The 15653-nt window shown below is 37.2% G+C and overlaps 1 protein-coding gene across 11 annotated transcripts in view; it reads right to left on the bottom strand.

The window, feature by feature from the left end:
* Positions 1-15653, bottom strand: part of ABLIM3 (actin binding LIM protein family member 3) — a 180789-nt gene that overhangs the window by 37840 nt on the left and 127296 nt on the right. For 7 of the 11 annotated variants that reach the window (XM_039352477.1, XM_039352506.1, XM_039352495.1 and 4 more), the window contains exons 7-10: positions 8105-8192; positions 4384-4442; positions 2743-2814; positions 2003-2158 (exon numbers count right to left, since the gene is read on the bottom strand). In XM_039352477.1, the coding sequence (XP_039208411.1) occupies positions 2003-2158; positions 2743-2814; positions 4384-4442; positions 8105-8192 (375 nt within the window). The remainder of the gene's footprint in view (positions 1-2002; positions 2159-2742; positions 2815-4383; positions 4443-8104; positions 8193-15653) is intronic. The other 4 variants (XM_039352534.1, XM_039352544.1, XM_039352549.1 and 1 more) reach the window with 1 other exon arrangement.

Raw genomic sequence — 15653 nt, 5'->3', positions numbered from 1 at the left:
GACTCTTACAGAAGGCCAAGAGGGTGAGAGTGGACCTCTTCTGAAGGGGCATGGTTTTTCCAAATGGAGGGAGCCACAGCAGAAAAGACCCTTCTCCTGGACCTCGCTGGGTAGAATTCCTTGACCAATAGGATCCACAGCATGTTCCTTCTGCCAGAATGAGTGGGGCAGGCCAATACTACTGAGGTGATATGGTTCCTCACAAAGGGCTTTAAAGGTCATAACCAATACCTTCAATTGGACCTGGAAATAGATCAGCAACCAGTGCAACTTGTGCAACAATGGTGTTTCATAGGTCACTCTAGAGCAGTGGTTCTCAGCCTGTGGGTCGGGACCCCATTTGGGGTCGAACGACCATTTCATGGGGGTCGCCAAACAACGCAGTCCGCCATTTTTTTCCCCCTTTTCCTTAGCTGTGCTACTCCCTTTTATTCTATTGGCTTTTGAAAGCCCATAGAATAGACTCTCTTGAATAGAGTCTAATTCTATGGGCTTTCAAAAGCCAACAGGAATTGTCCAGGCTGTCTCTGCCCTGCTGAGCCTGCCAAAAGTCCCATTCTGCAAATGGTGCTGCACCAGTTGAGTAGTCCTCGACTTATGACCGATTGAGTAGTCCTCGACTTACAACCAGTTGGGGGTCGCGGCATTAAAAAGGTTGAGAACCACTGCTCTAGAGCTCCCTAGAACCACTTGCATGGCTGCATTCTGCACAATCTGTAGCTTCTGTATACTCTTCAGGGATAGCCCCATGGGACTTTTTATACAAAAATATACAATAAGTTAAAAACATAACCATATAAGTGTTTATATTCCATTTTGCTTGATTTAAATATATCCTGTTTTCCTTGAAGATGTTAAAAAAAAGTCTTGTGCCTTACTAATAGCACTTCTTTATAATTCCAAAAGTTGTTGGGGGGATGAAGCTCATGCCTTCATTTGCCAGGGAAACATGGAATATAGGGCAAGGCAAAACTCATTGATTCTTTCTGTCATGCTCCCAGTCCCCAGTGAGATGTATGAGTGCAGCTGGATCAATGGATATCATCTGTGAGAAACTGGGATAAGAAGCTTAACAAATTTGTGATTTGATGCGATGGTTAATAAGGAGCTGTATTAATTTTGTTGCTTCAGTCATTTATTGCTATAAAATATTTCTGATAAGGGGTGGTCGCCAATTACTAAAAATCCTGTTGCTTTGTAGCTCTCCTGCCTTGTGCTGTCTTCTGCCAAAGGTCCGGTATGCTTCTGTCAGAAACAATTCTGTTTAATTATCCATTCTTTTTTTCAGCAGAAGCCAGAAGGCTGACACTGGACTGGCTCAGCCTAGATATATACCCCACCAGTAACCTAAAGCAAAAGCAAAACCTTTTACAAACATACTGCAGATAACACGGTAACATTTCCAGATTGGTCAGAATCTGATCTCTAGCCCCATAAAGTACAGACTCACACTAGCAGACCTGCCTCATTTTCCATTGCACCACTGAGACATCCATCCTTCTCAGCTCAACAAGGACATAAGACCTGTCCAGTTGCATTTGAAGCCGAGGCATAATCTTTGTACTTAGTTCTATTCACCACAAGCAAATTCTTATTAGATTCATTCTTGGCCATATGTTATTCTATATGCAAACTCCTCATGTGGCTTTTTTTTTTTTTTTGGTTCGGTTCCATATGTTCTGTCTATTCAGGCATTGTATATAGTTAAGGTTTAGCAACCATCTATGATTAAATAAACAATAGTGTAATGTTTGTCTTCAATCCACTTTCCAATCTATACTCGGAAAGTGCTTTTGTGTTTTCCCGGCAAATAGTTGAACCTATGCTTTCAGATCAGTCTTACCTGGATACCATTTTGGAATGAGAGATGGCTATTGTTAATCTCAAGCATTCTCACTGAAATTAATGGGTTTTACAGCCAGAGGATATAGACAAGTCTCTGCCTCCAACAGAGACTTCATGCATTGTGTACAATCCAGGTGAAATGGCTTAGAAACTGTACCTCCCCATAGCTATATCTCTCCAGTGTTTCATCCGAAGTGTATCTGTGATAGGGCTCATAAGAAATGAGGTCAGGGCGTTGCACCTCGTAGATGGCTTTAATCTTGGGAAGAGCAGCCAAATCTTTGTAATTAAGGATTTCATTATCCACTTTAGCCTATGGAAAGGGAAAGATATCATAGACAACCACAGAAAGAAAAAAGGAACAGGCACTTGAAACTCAGAGGAGAAAGAACACATCACAATGCAAGGTTGAAGGAAGCTTCAGAGCAAACAGGGACAGATACTTACGATGAAGGTGAAAAGAAGAAAGGAAGGAATTTTGAAGGGAATGCCAGGGCTATCCCTGTGTAGATGAAGCAACAGTGGGAAGGAGCAGTTGGTTCAGGATTGAAAGTGGTGCCAGGCTTTGCTTTGACTACATGCATCTGAATTCCTCTGTAAATCAGATGATGCTCAAAGGCACAGTGTGGCATTAAGCAGACAGATATTCAGGGATGGGAACAGACAACTCAGGCTGAACTTGCCAGATGCTTTCCTTGGCACATATTTGGCTTGGAAATCTGTTCCAAATCTGAAGGGGAGCAGTCCTCAATAGATATTTTATTTTATCAGTTGATCTCTTCTTCTCATCTCATCTAGGATTCACAGGGCATGCACTTCCAAATAACTCCCATGGGAGCTGCCAACTTCAATTCTTGGCTTTCCATGTTGCTTCTGCCCCATGTTGTGTATACTTACACAAATGACCCGGTTGGGGGAACCAATGCTGGAGCCAGGAGGGGATATGGATGTCTCTGAAGTTCTTCTGTGCTGTATATACAAAAACCGATAAGTTACTTGTTAAAATTTCCTAGACTTTGCTTACACGTAGTATTGAAGAAAAATTTCAAGCCATGCTGACCAGAGTTGCCAATATAGTAATGGCAGAAAAATCACATACCTGCATCTGTTCCTTCTGTTCAAAAAGTCTTAATCCCTATATATTTGGCTGCACTTTGCTACTTGCCACTCTAGGCTGCTAGCTCACTTTCTCATTCCATGCATATTATGAACACTCTATTTCAAAATTAAATGTTCCAGCCAATGCTATCAGTTACTACACCTTACATCTCCCTCAATTACTTTCAATTAAAGCTAGTATGCTGGAGGGCCTAACAAGAAATTATAGTGTAAATGAGCCTTTCATCAACTTTCCTTTTGCAGTATGTTACTTTCCAGTAACATTTGGTAAAAACCAACCATTTGGCACCTGTCCTCTCCAGTTCATTGCATGACGTTGGCAATCACTCAGTATAATGAAGAAATGTCACTTGCTTTCTTTCCTAGACACTATTGAGGAGGTACAGTACAGGTAGTCCTCGACATACGACCTCAACGGAGCCCAAATTTTCTGTTGTTAAGTGAGACATTTGTTAAGTGAGTTTTGCCCCATTTTACGATTTTTCTTGCCACAGTTGTTAAGTGAATCGCTGCAGCTGATAAGTTAGTAACCTGGTTGTTAAATGAATCTGGCTTCCCCATTGACTTTGCTTGCCAGAAGGTTGCAAAAGGGAATCACATGACTCTGGGACACAGCAAAGGTCATAAATATGAACCAGTTGCCAAGCATCTGAATTTTGATTACATGATCGTGGGGATGCTGTAAAGATTGTAACTATGAAAAACGGTCAAAAGTCACATTTTTCAGTGCCGTTGTACGGTCACTAAATGAACTGTTGCAAGTCGAGGACTACCTGTACAGAATGAGGTGTTTGTGTATGAAACTGAAACAGCTATGCATCTTCTGTAATGTATAGTGGTGTCCTGAGTCTTCCAGGCAATTGTCTCCAGTTCTCCCCGATAACTGACTAGATTGGCTATACACAGATCTACTTTATGGGCCTGGATAGAAAGATGGCAGCTGTACAATGTTATATAGAAAAGTAATTTGCAGCTTGGACAGGAAATGAGATTACCCTAGCTACACTGGGGTTACACTTTGATTTGAAGCTATGCATCCCAAGTAGACAATGAACATACAGTATACCAAGCATCTGGTGTCAAATGCTGAGGTTTGAGAACATTGGTTCGTATTTGCCAGTTTACAACATTATCTGGGAAACACAGCCACAGTACAGAATATATAGATTTCAGGAACAGGCATCAAGAACGTAGTTATGGTTCAGACCCCTTGACTATAACTTAAAGATATCACTTTCATCTTATTCATCATGCACATACCTCCCTGCAGGCTGAACAGTTCAGATCCTCAAATTCAAACCTATTTCTATTCAAAGTTATCTAAACAAATTATTTGGTTAACTTGCAGTACCCATTTTAGCTAATACCAGCCGCCACGAATAAAATTTGGCTGCCTGCTGTTCCCCAACTTTATTTTACCTTTAGCTTCTTTTCTGCTCTCGCTGCTTGTTTGCAGATTGGATGCCACACTTCTGAACCTGCGAAGGAGGACTATGTGTCAGAACTACAAGCTGCCCATCTGCATGTCTACTTTACCCAACATTACCTAAGTTTCATAAAGAAAAAAAAATACCATCGAAACCTTTTAATATTTCTTTTATAAGCAAGTGGCTGCTCCTTTTATTGCAAGAAAATCCATTGCTTTTTGTCAGCTGATAATGCCATGGGTATTTTCGTTCCAAAGATTTAGTTGGATTGGACAATTTTGAATTGCAAACAGGCATTAGGGAAATTTGCATACTTTGACCACTGTCCTCATTTTCAATCCCCAGACTCTTAAAAACATTTTCAAATTAGAATGTCCTCAACATATCCTAGTTCAAAATGAAAATAACCCCTGTTGCTATTCCTTCCAGTTGACCGATAGGGGAGCATAAAATAGTTTTCAGCCATGCTAATGTGTAAAAATCAGGACTATTGGTAAAATGGGAAAGCTACTAAGGCATAATCTCTCTGTTTATAATGCAAAAGAAAAATTCAGGCCGGTATCTCAGCATTATGCTAGTTGACATTCTGTGGGGAATGTGGAGAAACTAGGAGCATTCATTGCCCTTGTAGCATTAAGCAAACAAATAAATGCTGTCAAATGCTTTGAGAGTTTTAGGTCTCAGTAATTGGTGGAAATGAACAAAACATTGAATTTTTGATACTGTTCACAGCTACTATTCCCTTATTGTTGTGTAAAATAATCAGGGATGGCCATTTAGAGGAGAATATGAATTAATGACCTCATACAAAATACCCTCTTTGTTGGAGGTGTGCCGCTTAATTTGATTATGGAGTTCATGGTGGTCTCTGAGCTTGATTGTTTGCTTAAAGATGTTTTCTTATCCAACCACAGTAGCCAGACAAGCTATGTTCTCTTCTATTGGAACTTAATTTTATTGCTTGTCTCTCCCTTTTAGCACAGGGCTTATCACATCTTTATAGGTCTGGCTGACTGAAAAAAGTTGTAAGGCTGTAATATAAATACATCCAAGTACTAATTGTTTAGATAAACTTTGAATCAAGTCTTTACTCCTGGATGTTACTGAAACTGGCAACACTGTCTGTTGGAAACAGGAATGAAAAGCTAGAACAATAGAAAAGTATCAGGTATCTTAAGAGATAGAAGAAGGAATCAAGGACCTAATATGAATAAGCAAAAGAAAAATACCTTTAGTGCAGTCTAGTAATAATGATTTATGTTAGAGCTAGCTTTAAGACTAGACAATACCATGTTAAAAAAATACAGTATTTGATTTTGCCGGCAGAATATTTATTTGCATATGTTGCACATTCATATATTTTTCTTCTGCTTATGCATGTTGTGTTTTTGATGTATATATGCAATGAATAATAGTCCTCAATCAATCTAGCCTCCTCTCGCATTTCTGAGCTACATAAGAGAGAGAATGCTTTCAGACTTAGGGATGGTGTTTCCCTATTCTTGATTTATGGGCTTTAATGACTTGTACTATCATCTACATTTAAAGGATTCTAGAAAGAAATATGAGAATACTGTTATTATCACATCACATATTTCAAGACCGTGGCCAGATCATCTTCCCAGGAATATTGTTAAATGTATTAAAATTCAAAATTAGTTTCCTGATAATATAGAGGTCATTGTAGGATCACAAGCATTCTCCTTTTTTCTTTTGTTATGGGTACAAAGATCTCTATACAGTTTAAATTAGATATGCTTCTTTTCCATCCTCCTGGATAATTTTTCAGAGACTCTAAGTTAAAACGAGTTGCTTGAGACAGGACAAAAAAAAAAAAAAAAAAAGAACAAAAGCCAGCTCCCATTTGTGCAGCCTGAAAAATGTGTTTTGAACTGCAAGAGATGAAAATAATTTTGTTGGACAGTCTGCCTACTCCTTGAATGTAACAGAAGGTTCCTCCACATATGGCTTATGTCCAACCAATAATCAGGGTCACATATGTTATGTTCTCCTAATGCCACTGGTCTTCCACTGAGAAGATAAATAACATCTGATTCAGCTTGTGATGCAGGAGACTCCACTGGGAGAAAAGTGTTAAGCCTGAAGTTGTCCAGGAGGTGGTTTTCCAAAGGTAGCAACTTTTTAAACTTTTATCTCATCCTATTTCCTGGCTCTCTTTCTCCCTGCTGAAATCAAGCCACCTTTGCACCCTTTTACTGTGTTTCTGAAAGACCAGATTGTGGTTTGGGAAGGCAAACATGAGGAGGCAACAAGGAACATCGGAGGAAGGTGGAAGGAATTCTACAATAACTTATTTCTGTCCTCTATCACTGGCCAGTGGAGGGAATACTGGTCAGCTCATGGGAGCTAGTGAGCATTTTGAAGGTGACGAATACTAGCTTGGGAAGTAACATCAGTGACTATGTAAAAAAGCCCAGAAATGATGCACACTGGCTGAGAAATTCTGGGAGCTGAAGTCCACAAATCACAAAAGGGCCAAGTTTGAAGACCCCTGTACTAATCCAACAGAAATGAAAACATTAGAACCAGTTGTCAAGTAGTCCTAATGATTCTCTTAGAGATCCTCCATATTGGTTCCTTCCTGTTGCTTCTTTATTCATTTTAGGCAGAAATGCATCCATACAGTATGATTCAAGGTTGTTCTTGCTCTTCTTGGCTAGGGTAGCAGAGTGAATGAATGTGGCTTCTCTGAACATGGAGGTTTCTAAATTTAACTGAGTCAAATTACAGCAATATAACATTACCATACCTGACATTTATTGTAAAGTTCCACTTAGATGGCTAGGGAGCAAAATGGGGAGATACTTTTGTGAGCAATTTTTTTTGTTTATCCTTGGAATCAGCCCAGTTTCATACAGGAAGAATAACTAGCTTCTCCAGCAATCACTGCCACCATTTCCCATCTTCTCACAGTATCCTCAATTTTAGATGCTCTTTAAGATCATGCAACAGGACCTTCTCATAAGTAGTATTGGGACAGGTGCAACACTTTGAAAAATTTGCAGTTCTTTCATGCTCATCACTGTGGCAGGCTTCCTACTAATTGATCAGCCAAAGAGGCATTAATGATGCCTCCACTCCTCTAAAACAAGCCAATTGTTAATTGCCATCCCACGCAGAAAACTGCCAGCAACTAAGCCAACAGTTCTTGGAGTGTGAGGGTGGGGGAAAAAATTCAGCCCAACAATTAATGTTGATATACAAAGGGTAATTAGTGACTCACAATGTCAAACACCAAACGACTGTCTACGAGACTCTCTCCTTGCTGAAAATAGATGTACAGGGAGGAGAACATCCTAACCTTATATTAAGATCTAGTCATCTCATTTCTCATTGCAACTAGATATTTCATAAACATGTGAATACACTAAGCCTGTTGCAATCAGAAAATCAAAATATTGTTTTAAGTTCATTCAAATGCCTTGTTTGAAAATTTCAGCATGAAATGGGATTGATAATACGAATTCCAGTTTCATGTAATTTTTAGAGAAGGTTAATCAATTATTCTCTAATAAAATCTGAATCTATTATAATGAAAGACTGAATGTTCTTCAGAGAGGCCCAGCATGGCTCTTAAAATATGTTCATATCATGTTTAAGTTGCAAGGACAAGTATTAAATTTGCCCCCTATGGATTAGAGGAGATTTTTTAATTCTTAATGAGATCTTTTGCCTCCAATAGGTGCTCCTACCTGTGAGGTACATTTCTTCCCCTTCTGTGAACATTTGGTGACATCGTACACATCTGGCACAAGTGGGATGATAATGCTTTCCTCCTGCCTACAAAAACAGTGAGAACACAGGGTGGTTGAACAAAATAGCCACATGCCAATGTTCTATCTAGCCGAAGACATGACTGTCTAGGAAAAGTGATGTTTCTTTGATTTAGATGAAACAAAATTTGGCAGTAATACTATAATTTATGTCACATTTTCCATCACACGTGATTGATTGGTTATATTTATTATACATTTCTGCCCAAAAATCTTTTAGGGCTTTATATTCCAACCACACATTAAAGTTTGTTGTTAGAGTTTCATAAAACATCAGAGTAATCCTGCTATAAATACTGTTTCGAATCAAGGAGACGTACCACTTATAATTATATAACACTACCTAATAATTAACACACCTCCTCTTATTTTTGTTTAAGAAAAATTAAATGGTTTCAGTGGTTCCATTATTGTGCTAAATTTGTCTTCTCCACAATAGACTATGCCATACGGCTTTGAATTTCCTGCACATTCTAACTTTAATATTTTGCACTTTTTATATCTTTCAGTTTAAGTTTTTAAAATACTTGAATGGATCATTGGCCTTATTGGCTTGATTTTTTCTAAAGTATAAACATTGAAATAATCTATATAACTTGATTTCTCTGAAATTTCTTTCAATTTTTATGCTTTTAACCTTTCTTCCATCTTTTCTTATAATTTTATCCAAATTCTCACCGTATGTTTTCTTGCAGAAAAATTGCAGAGATATCAAAGCATTTTGAGATTAGAATCCTGTGGTAATCTAAGTGGATTGTTCTATGCAAGGCTTAACATTAAATTTTATTATGCTTCTGGAACAACATGAGCTATATGCATTCATAAATATTTCACTTTCTTATTTTCCCCTGATTCCTTTTAATAGATTTGTTGCCTGTTTCATTTTGTACTCATACGATTTTTAAAGATTATCTGAAGCCTGCAATCATCATAACAGAACACAACAGAACATTTTCTGCAACAGAAAACATTGCCATAGTGTTGGAATTGTATCATTAGAAAATAGAGGGAGTTTGTGTAAAGTTACATTACTTTGATATTCCCTTATCTGTATAATTCTATTTATAACACAGGTTATTTTTATCATTATATTTTCATGTTGTTTGAAAGAATATTTTAATTAATTAAAAAATCAGCTATTATCAAATATGGCTGATAATCGTAACATTTTAAAGGATCATTTCAATTTGGGACAGATCCACTGTGAAACTGGAATTTGCTCTAAATTAAATCCATAATTCTATGTCCTTCACTCTGGAGTAAGAAAAAATAGGTCTTGACTTTCTTCTATGTATTATCCTTTCAAGACACCTACTGCGTTCCTCTTTGATTGTCTTTTCTCAATGCCAAAGACACTCAGCCTTTTCAATTTCCTTTCATAGGATTTAGCTTCTAGTATTCTTATTGCTCTTTTCAGAAAATTTTCTGATTTATTAAAGCACGGTGCTCAGAACTAGACACAGTATTCAAAATAGTTCTATCTGAAGAACAATTAAGTGCTTCCACCATTTGGAAAGTATACTCCAGTTGAAAAAGTCTAAAATTGCTTTTTCTTTATTTTACAGCCATATCACCCTGCTGATCATATTCAAATCATATTCAGTTTGATTTGAGCACTAGTACAAAATCTTTTTTCGTAAGTATTAAGCTAGGTGTCCTTCATCATAAACTTATTCATTTTAATCTTGCTTCATTAGTCCAGAACTTTTCATTGTCTCCGTTAAATGTCATTGTCTTATTTTGAGCCCATTTTTCTAACCTATTAAAATCATTCTGGATTGTATTTCTGCCTTCGAATCCAAATGCCTGTTATCTGTAAATCTGATACTATTCCATCCACCCCTTCATTTAAATCAGTAATGAAAATATTGAAGAGTAGAGGACTTAAGATTGAACCTTTTCGTATACTTCGGTATCTATAGTTTGAGGAGACGTTGACAAGAACACTTTGAGTGTGATTTCTGATCCAACTACATATTGATTGAACTGCTATGTTATCAAGTCCTCACTTAACTAGCTTGCTAATCAGCATGTCATGGATCCTTAAAATGCTTTTAATATACAAAGCGGTTTACCTAGTTAAAAAAAAGGAGTACAGAAAGAAATCTGCCCTAATTGGTCAGGCTGTTAAAAAAAAAAGATGGTGGAAGATTTGTACTTTTGGACTAGCAATATTGAAGTCAGCCCTCAGAGATGAATCAAACAGGGAAAATAATCAGATTTGCTAATTTTGCTTTATTATAAAGCAAATTAACAGATTCTAAATTTCTTACTCCATCTCTCTCTCTCTCTCTCTCTTTCTCTCTCTCCCTCCCTCCCTCCCCCCCCTCTCTCTCTCTCTTCCCCCACCCGCTTTGTCTGGATCATTCCTTAGGTAGCATTGCTTCTCCTAGTCCCTCTAGGTCTAGGTTATTCCCACATACTATTACACAAATTATACTCATTCAGCATAAACAGGTATTCCCTGACCATGTTTATATCAATCTCAACCTGCAAACATTTCCCTTCATCTTACTTTACACAATTCTCTGATGGAACACAAACTGTTGGAGAAGACTGAACCAAAATTGGTGCCAAGTATATCTGCCTTTTTAACCTAAAATCGGATAGAAAAGGCATCTTTAGAGAATGCTGTGGTTTTTTTAATTATGGCACAATTGATGAGAACTAAGATGCACAGCCCAATGATTGAGCAACTAACTGTATTAATAAAAAGTATAAATCATACATGGAAATTATATACATATTCCCAATAGGACAATAAGCAGCAAACAAAATGCAAGGGTCCGGAGTTCTTCTGCACGAATCTTAGTTCTTACATGCAATCACAATAAAGTGGATGCAAGTTTGATATAAAATATGGCATCAGGATTGTGGCAAGTCATAGAAACCTAAAGTTGTATTTCTAGCTTTTATCACTGCAGATGGCTTTGAAATCAGTAGAGCCACCCAAGGATTACAATGAGTGACAGCTTACTGGATCCACCCTGGTATCAACACTGTTGTAGGGAGAGGCCAAGTGCCCAGTGCTGTCACTTTGATTAAAGGGACCATTATTTTCTACCAATTTTCCACTTATTTCTATCTAACGGCTTTGCTAGAACTAGGCAGAATAACAGCATGATCAAGTCCAGAGAGATATTGAAAATGTAAGCAATCCCTGGAATAGCTTGACAGCCCTGTTTGCCAGCTGTCACTAAGTAAACTGTCATTGTTTCTGGATAGTGGAGAGATCTGCCATTGAGTTAAGAATAAAAAGAAAGTATTCTCATTAAGTGTCCAGTCCTATTTTTCTCTTGAGACATTCTTGTAAGAAGGCAACTTTTTCTTCTGCCTTCAGTGACTCTGATACTCCAAGATTAGAAATAACATCCTATTATTTCGCCCACTTGCAATGCATCAAGGGTGTTCTCCCTGCTCTTTAACAACGATAATAGGTTTAATTGGTATCTTGTTTCCTTTCAAAAGGAATTTTGGATTTCAATTACAGACACGCTTTCTGAGCATCAGAGCTCAGTTGCAGCCACTGGTTTAACTTGTTGCCCTCACTTATTACTCCATGCAAAGAACTACTCCTAAAGGGGCTTTTATAGGAAAATAATAATGGTGACAATTGGATTGATGATGATGATAATGAAAGAATAAGAGATTATTAAAGAGTACCAAGAAGAAAAGGACAACCAGGACCTTTAATTAGAGGCTGAACTTTTAAATTAAGGCCAGAATTGACTTGAATAATTGTTTCAAGAAAGGGTTGAGTTTCACATCTGCAGAATTCTTGGTTAGATTGTCAGCAATAGATCACTACTCTTGTCAGTTCAGTCATAATATTGCTAGCCAAAAGCATGAACCAAAGTTTGCTCCCCTGCAATAAAATTTAGGTTCTCGGCCTACGAATACTAGCCTTCTGTTTCAGGCCAGTGACACAGATCTAGATTTGCCTTTACAATACAGCAATCTGCCCCAAAGGTGCTTTTTTTTTTTTTTCCAAAAGGCAACTGGATTTTCTTGTTTTTCTTCAAAGACATTTTGCTTCTCATCCAAGAACCTCCTTCAGCTTAGAGCTGAAGAAGCTTCTTGCATGAGAAGTAAAATGTCTTCAAAGAAAAAATGAAGTCCAGTTGTGCCAATAATATCAAAGTCACTGGGATTCCAACCTCTGGGATTTTTCGGAAAGGCAGTAAAGGCTTCCCATCAAAAGGTTATCCTCCAAAGTTTTGCAATTTGAAAAATCTTGTGGTCATTGTCCATTCAACCATGAATCTCCTTAACCCAGGCAGTTCTTACTGATACAGCTTTGTTCTATTGCAATTTTGTTTTATGCAAGAATTACTTTACTGCTAGTTCAAAGTAGTGATAATTTAGTTCATATGAACTAAACAGCAACTTGTATTTGAGCAAATTTCTTACATATACTTTTGATGCTAGTAGTTTGGATGCATGAAATTTTGGAATATCCATAAGCTCAGGCACTTGGACAGTTCTCACATTAATATTTGCTGCTCTAAATGAACAGTATTAGCAAATAAAGAGTGATTGCTGGAGTGGGATGAGGAAATAGCCAGTGTAATGTAAATTATTAAAGAAATTACGTTTTTTTTTTCTCATTCTAACTGACAATTCTATCACTGCTCCAGGAATGTGCTGTCTGGAGGGAAGTTCAGTAACAAGATCTATTCAGGAATCCAATTTAATTAATTAATTAAAAGCATTTATAAGACTGCCCACCTCAAATAATGTGATTCTGCTAGCATACTGTAATCCAACAAAGATGTCAAAGATAAAATAATCAATAATGGCTAAAAAGAGATATAAACTATTAAATAGCAATCAGGTACTCCAATGTATTTTAATCTTCCAGACATGTCCCCAACATCAGGAATTGCACTGAAAAAGAATGACAAGAAAGGCTGCTGGGAAACCAGCTTTGGAATGCAAACTTAAACAGATGTGGATATAGAACAAAAATAATTAAACTCATCCAATTCTAATCCCAATCTCTCCACAAAAGAAAAGGGACACTTGGCTATTGTGAAAACAGATATCTTCCTCGTTCCTTCTAAGATACACAATCTGATTCATAACTTCCACTCCTTTGGAATGAACTGGAATAACGGTGGAGAAGCCCTAAGTGCAGTAATGTGGCATTGCATTTCTTTCACTAGGCACTTTTGAGGAGATCATCAGGAGTTTCCTTGCATTGTGTCAAACAAATTGTCCAGCAGGCATCATTGTTTAAACTACCATAATAACAGAGATTGAATTTTTGCCAATCTTACCTGGATAATTTGGGGACTGAGCTTCAAAAATACATTTCTGATGAATGAGATATGATTTCTTCAATCCCTTCTACTTTACCCATATTTTATGGTTATTAATTATTTTTCCTGATTACTACAACGCTGGAATAGATTCTCTATTTTTCTGCAGGTAACACCAGTCCTGCCTTATCCCCCTTTACATCAAAGCAAACAACATTTTATGGATCAGACAAAAACTTCTTTCTACATTTCCCATTGCCCAGAAATGCTGGCCTATTTTTTTTTATTATTATTCTAGGCATTCTCAACAGTCAATTTGTCCATAATGCAAGATTCCTTCAACTTATTAAAAAAAGAAAAGAAAAAGACTGAGCTGTTCAAAAATCAACCAAGCACAGCATTTCAGGCAGCTGCATTATCTGATGTCTCTGCCTCACAGTTTTATAGTTTGAAAGGGCGGAAATTTGGAAATCAATGGTGATCATGCAAATGGAGTGAATGAATCATTGAAACATTTGCAGCTGAAAGCAACAAATCTCTCTCTTTCTCTCTCGCTTCTTCTCACCTCTCATAAATATTTCGGTGCCTTCAGAGACATGTTTCTTTCTAATTCATGCATCTTCTAAAACTCCACTGAGATTTGTGAGACTTTACTAGCTGAGCTACTGCTAGATTTGGCAATCACTATAGTAGTATTGTCTCAAATCTCATAGTATAACACTTCTGTTGAATGCAATTGTCTCCAGGAAGCTGGCCAGGGGTTATCCACAGAAGAAAATGAAAATGTCCTATGGGAATTACACCCTGATCCTATGAGCTATTGGATGCAGCTCAATGGCTCAAGTACCAAGCTTCCAGTCTTCCTATGAAAACAGAGGCACTCACTCTACCAGTGCAATAGCATTCATATTTTTATGTTTTCTCTTTGCCATTGTTTAGTGTGTCAACACATTATTGTGTTCGTCCATGAAGGCAGAACATTAAGTTCTCCATTCGCCATTTTCTTTTCTGATCATGGGAATCCTAAAGTTGAAGAAAAGATGTGGCTTAATCTGGATTAAATTGTGGAAGAACTCTCATAATTGGTACCCACAATATCTAAGTAAAGAAAGATAAAAATAGATGCCTGGCAGATCTATTGCCATCTCTGAAAGGAATGTCTATTTAGCCACAAAAATATAGGTTACAGGTGGCCTTTCTGTAAACTATGGCTTTACACTGTTATAAGTATAGTGGATGTATATATAATTTACCCCAGAATATAGTTCCTTTTAGTCTTTACTCTTTAGTCCTTCCAATTTCTTAGTCTTGAGTGTTGAGAGAGATATTGGTCTTTTTATTTAAACTATTTTTGTCTCAGATACAAAATATAAAATGTGTTTTCCTCATCATTTGGATACATGGAATAGTTCTAGTGAGACACACATTGTATGAATGAATATTTTCAAAAGCAAGTGATCTAAGCAAATAGAAATGGCTGGTTTTCTCAATGCACTAATATGACTTTCTCAAAAAAGAGGTCCTATAACAAAAGATACCTGCAATCCAGTTTTATAGATTATGAGATCAGAAAATATTTCTGCCTTTTGATAGATACAGAATGCTGATGATGTAGCTAGAATATATGACTGTACCAGGCGGCAGTATATATAGTATTAAAATGTAAAGCCATTGAATCAGAGTGTCTATCTTTAAGTGGACGTGCAGAGAATTAATACTGTTAGTTTTCATTTTATTCAATTGCAGAGCCAGTTAAAGCCTTCCATGAAAATAAGCTTCATAATATAAGTATCTTATGCATAGAATTCAGTTTACCTTTTGTGAACTTATAATTCAGAATTAATGTAACTAATAATAAACATCTGAAGCACTGCCTGAACACCATCAGCACTGACAAAATCACTACCAGTCAATTACAAAGGGCAACTTTTCTTGCAAAAGTTTGCATCCTTCAACATTTCTTTTAATATTATTAAACAACAAAATCTGCTTACGCTTGGTCCTTCGAAAGGATTTGATAGATGGACAAAAATGCCAAATACAGTCTAAACATCTGTGTTGCCCACCATAATTTATTAAATTTAAATGCTACCCGACTGCCAGGAACTCTGAGTGGTTATGTTGGCTGCTTAACCTCTCAGCTACCTGGCAAAGTATCATAAGTAGTTGCATTTTGGTTTTGTTTTAATCACTCCCTAAAGATCCAT

This window comes from Crotalus tigris, unplaced genomic scaffold (assembly GCF_016545835.1).
Source record: "Crotalus tigris isolate CLP2741 ecotype Arizona unplaced genomic scaffold, ASM1654583v1 scf7180000017568.12009008, whole genome shotgun sequence".
Taxonomy (NCBI): domain Eukaryota; kingdom Metazoa; phylum Chordata; class Lepidosauria; order Squamata; family Viperidae; genus Crotalus; species Crotalus tigris.
This window is presented reverse-complemented; position numbering and strand designations above follow the sequence as displayed.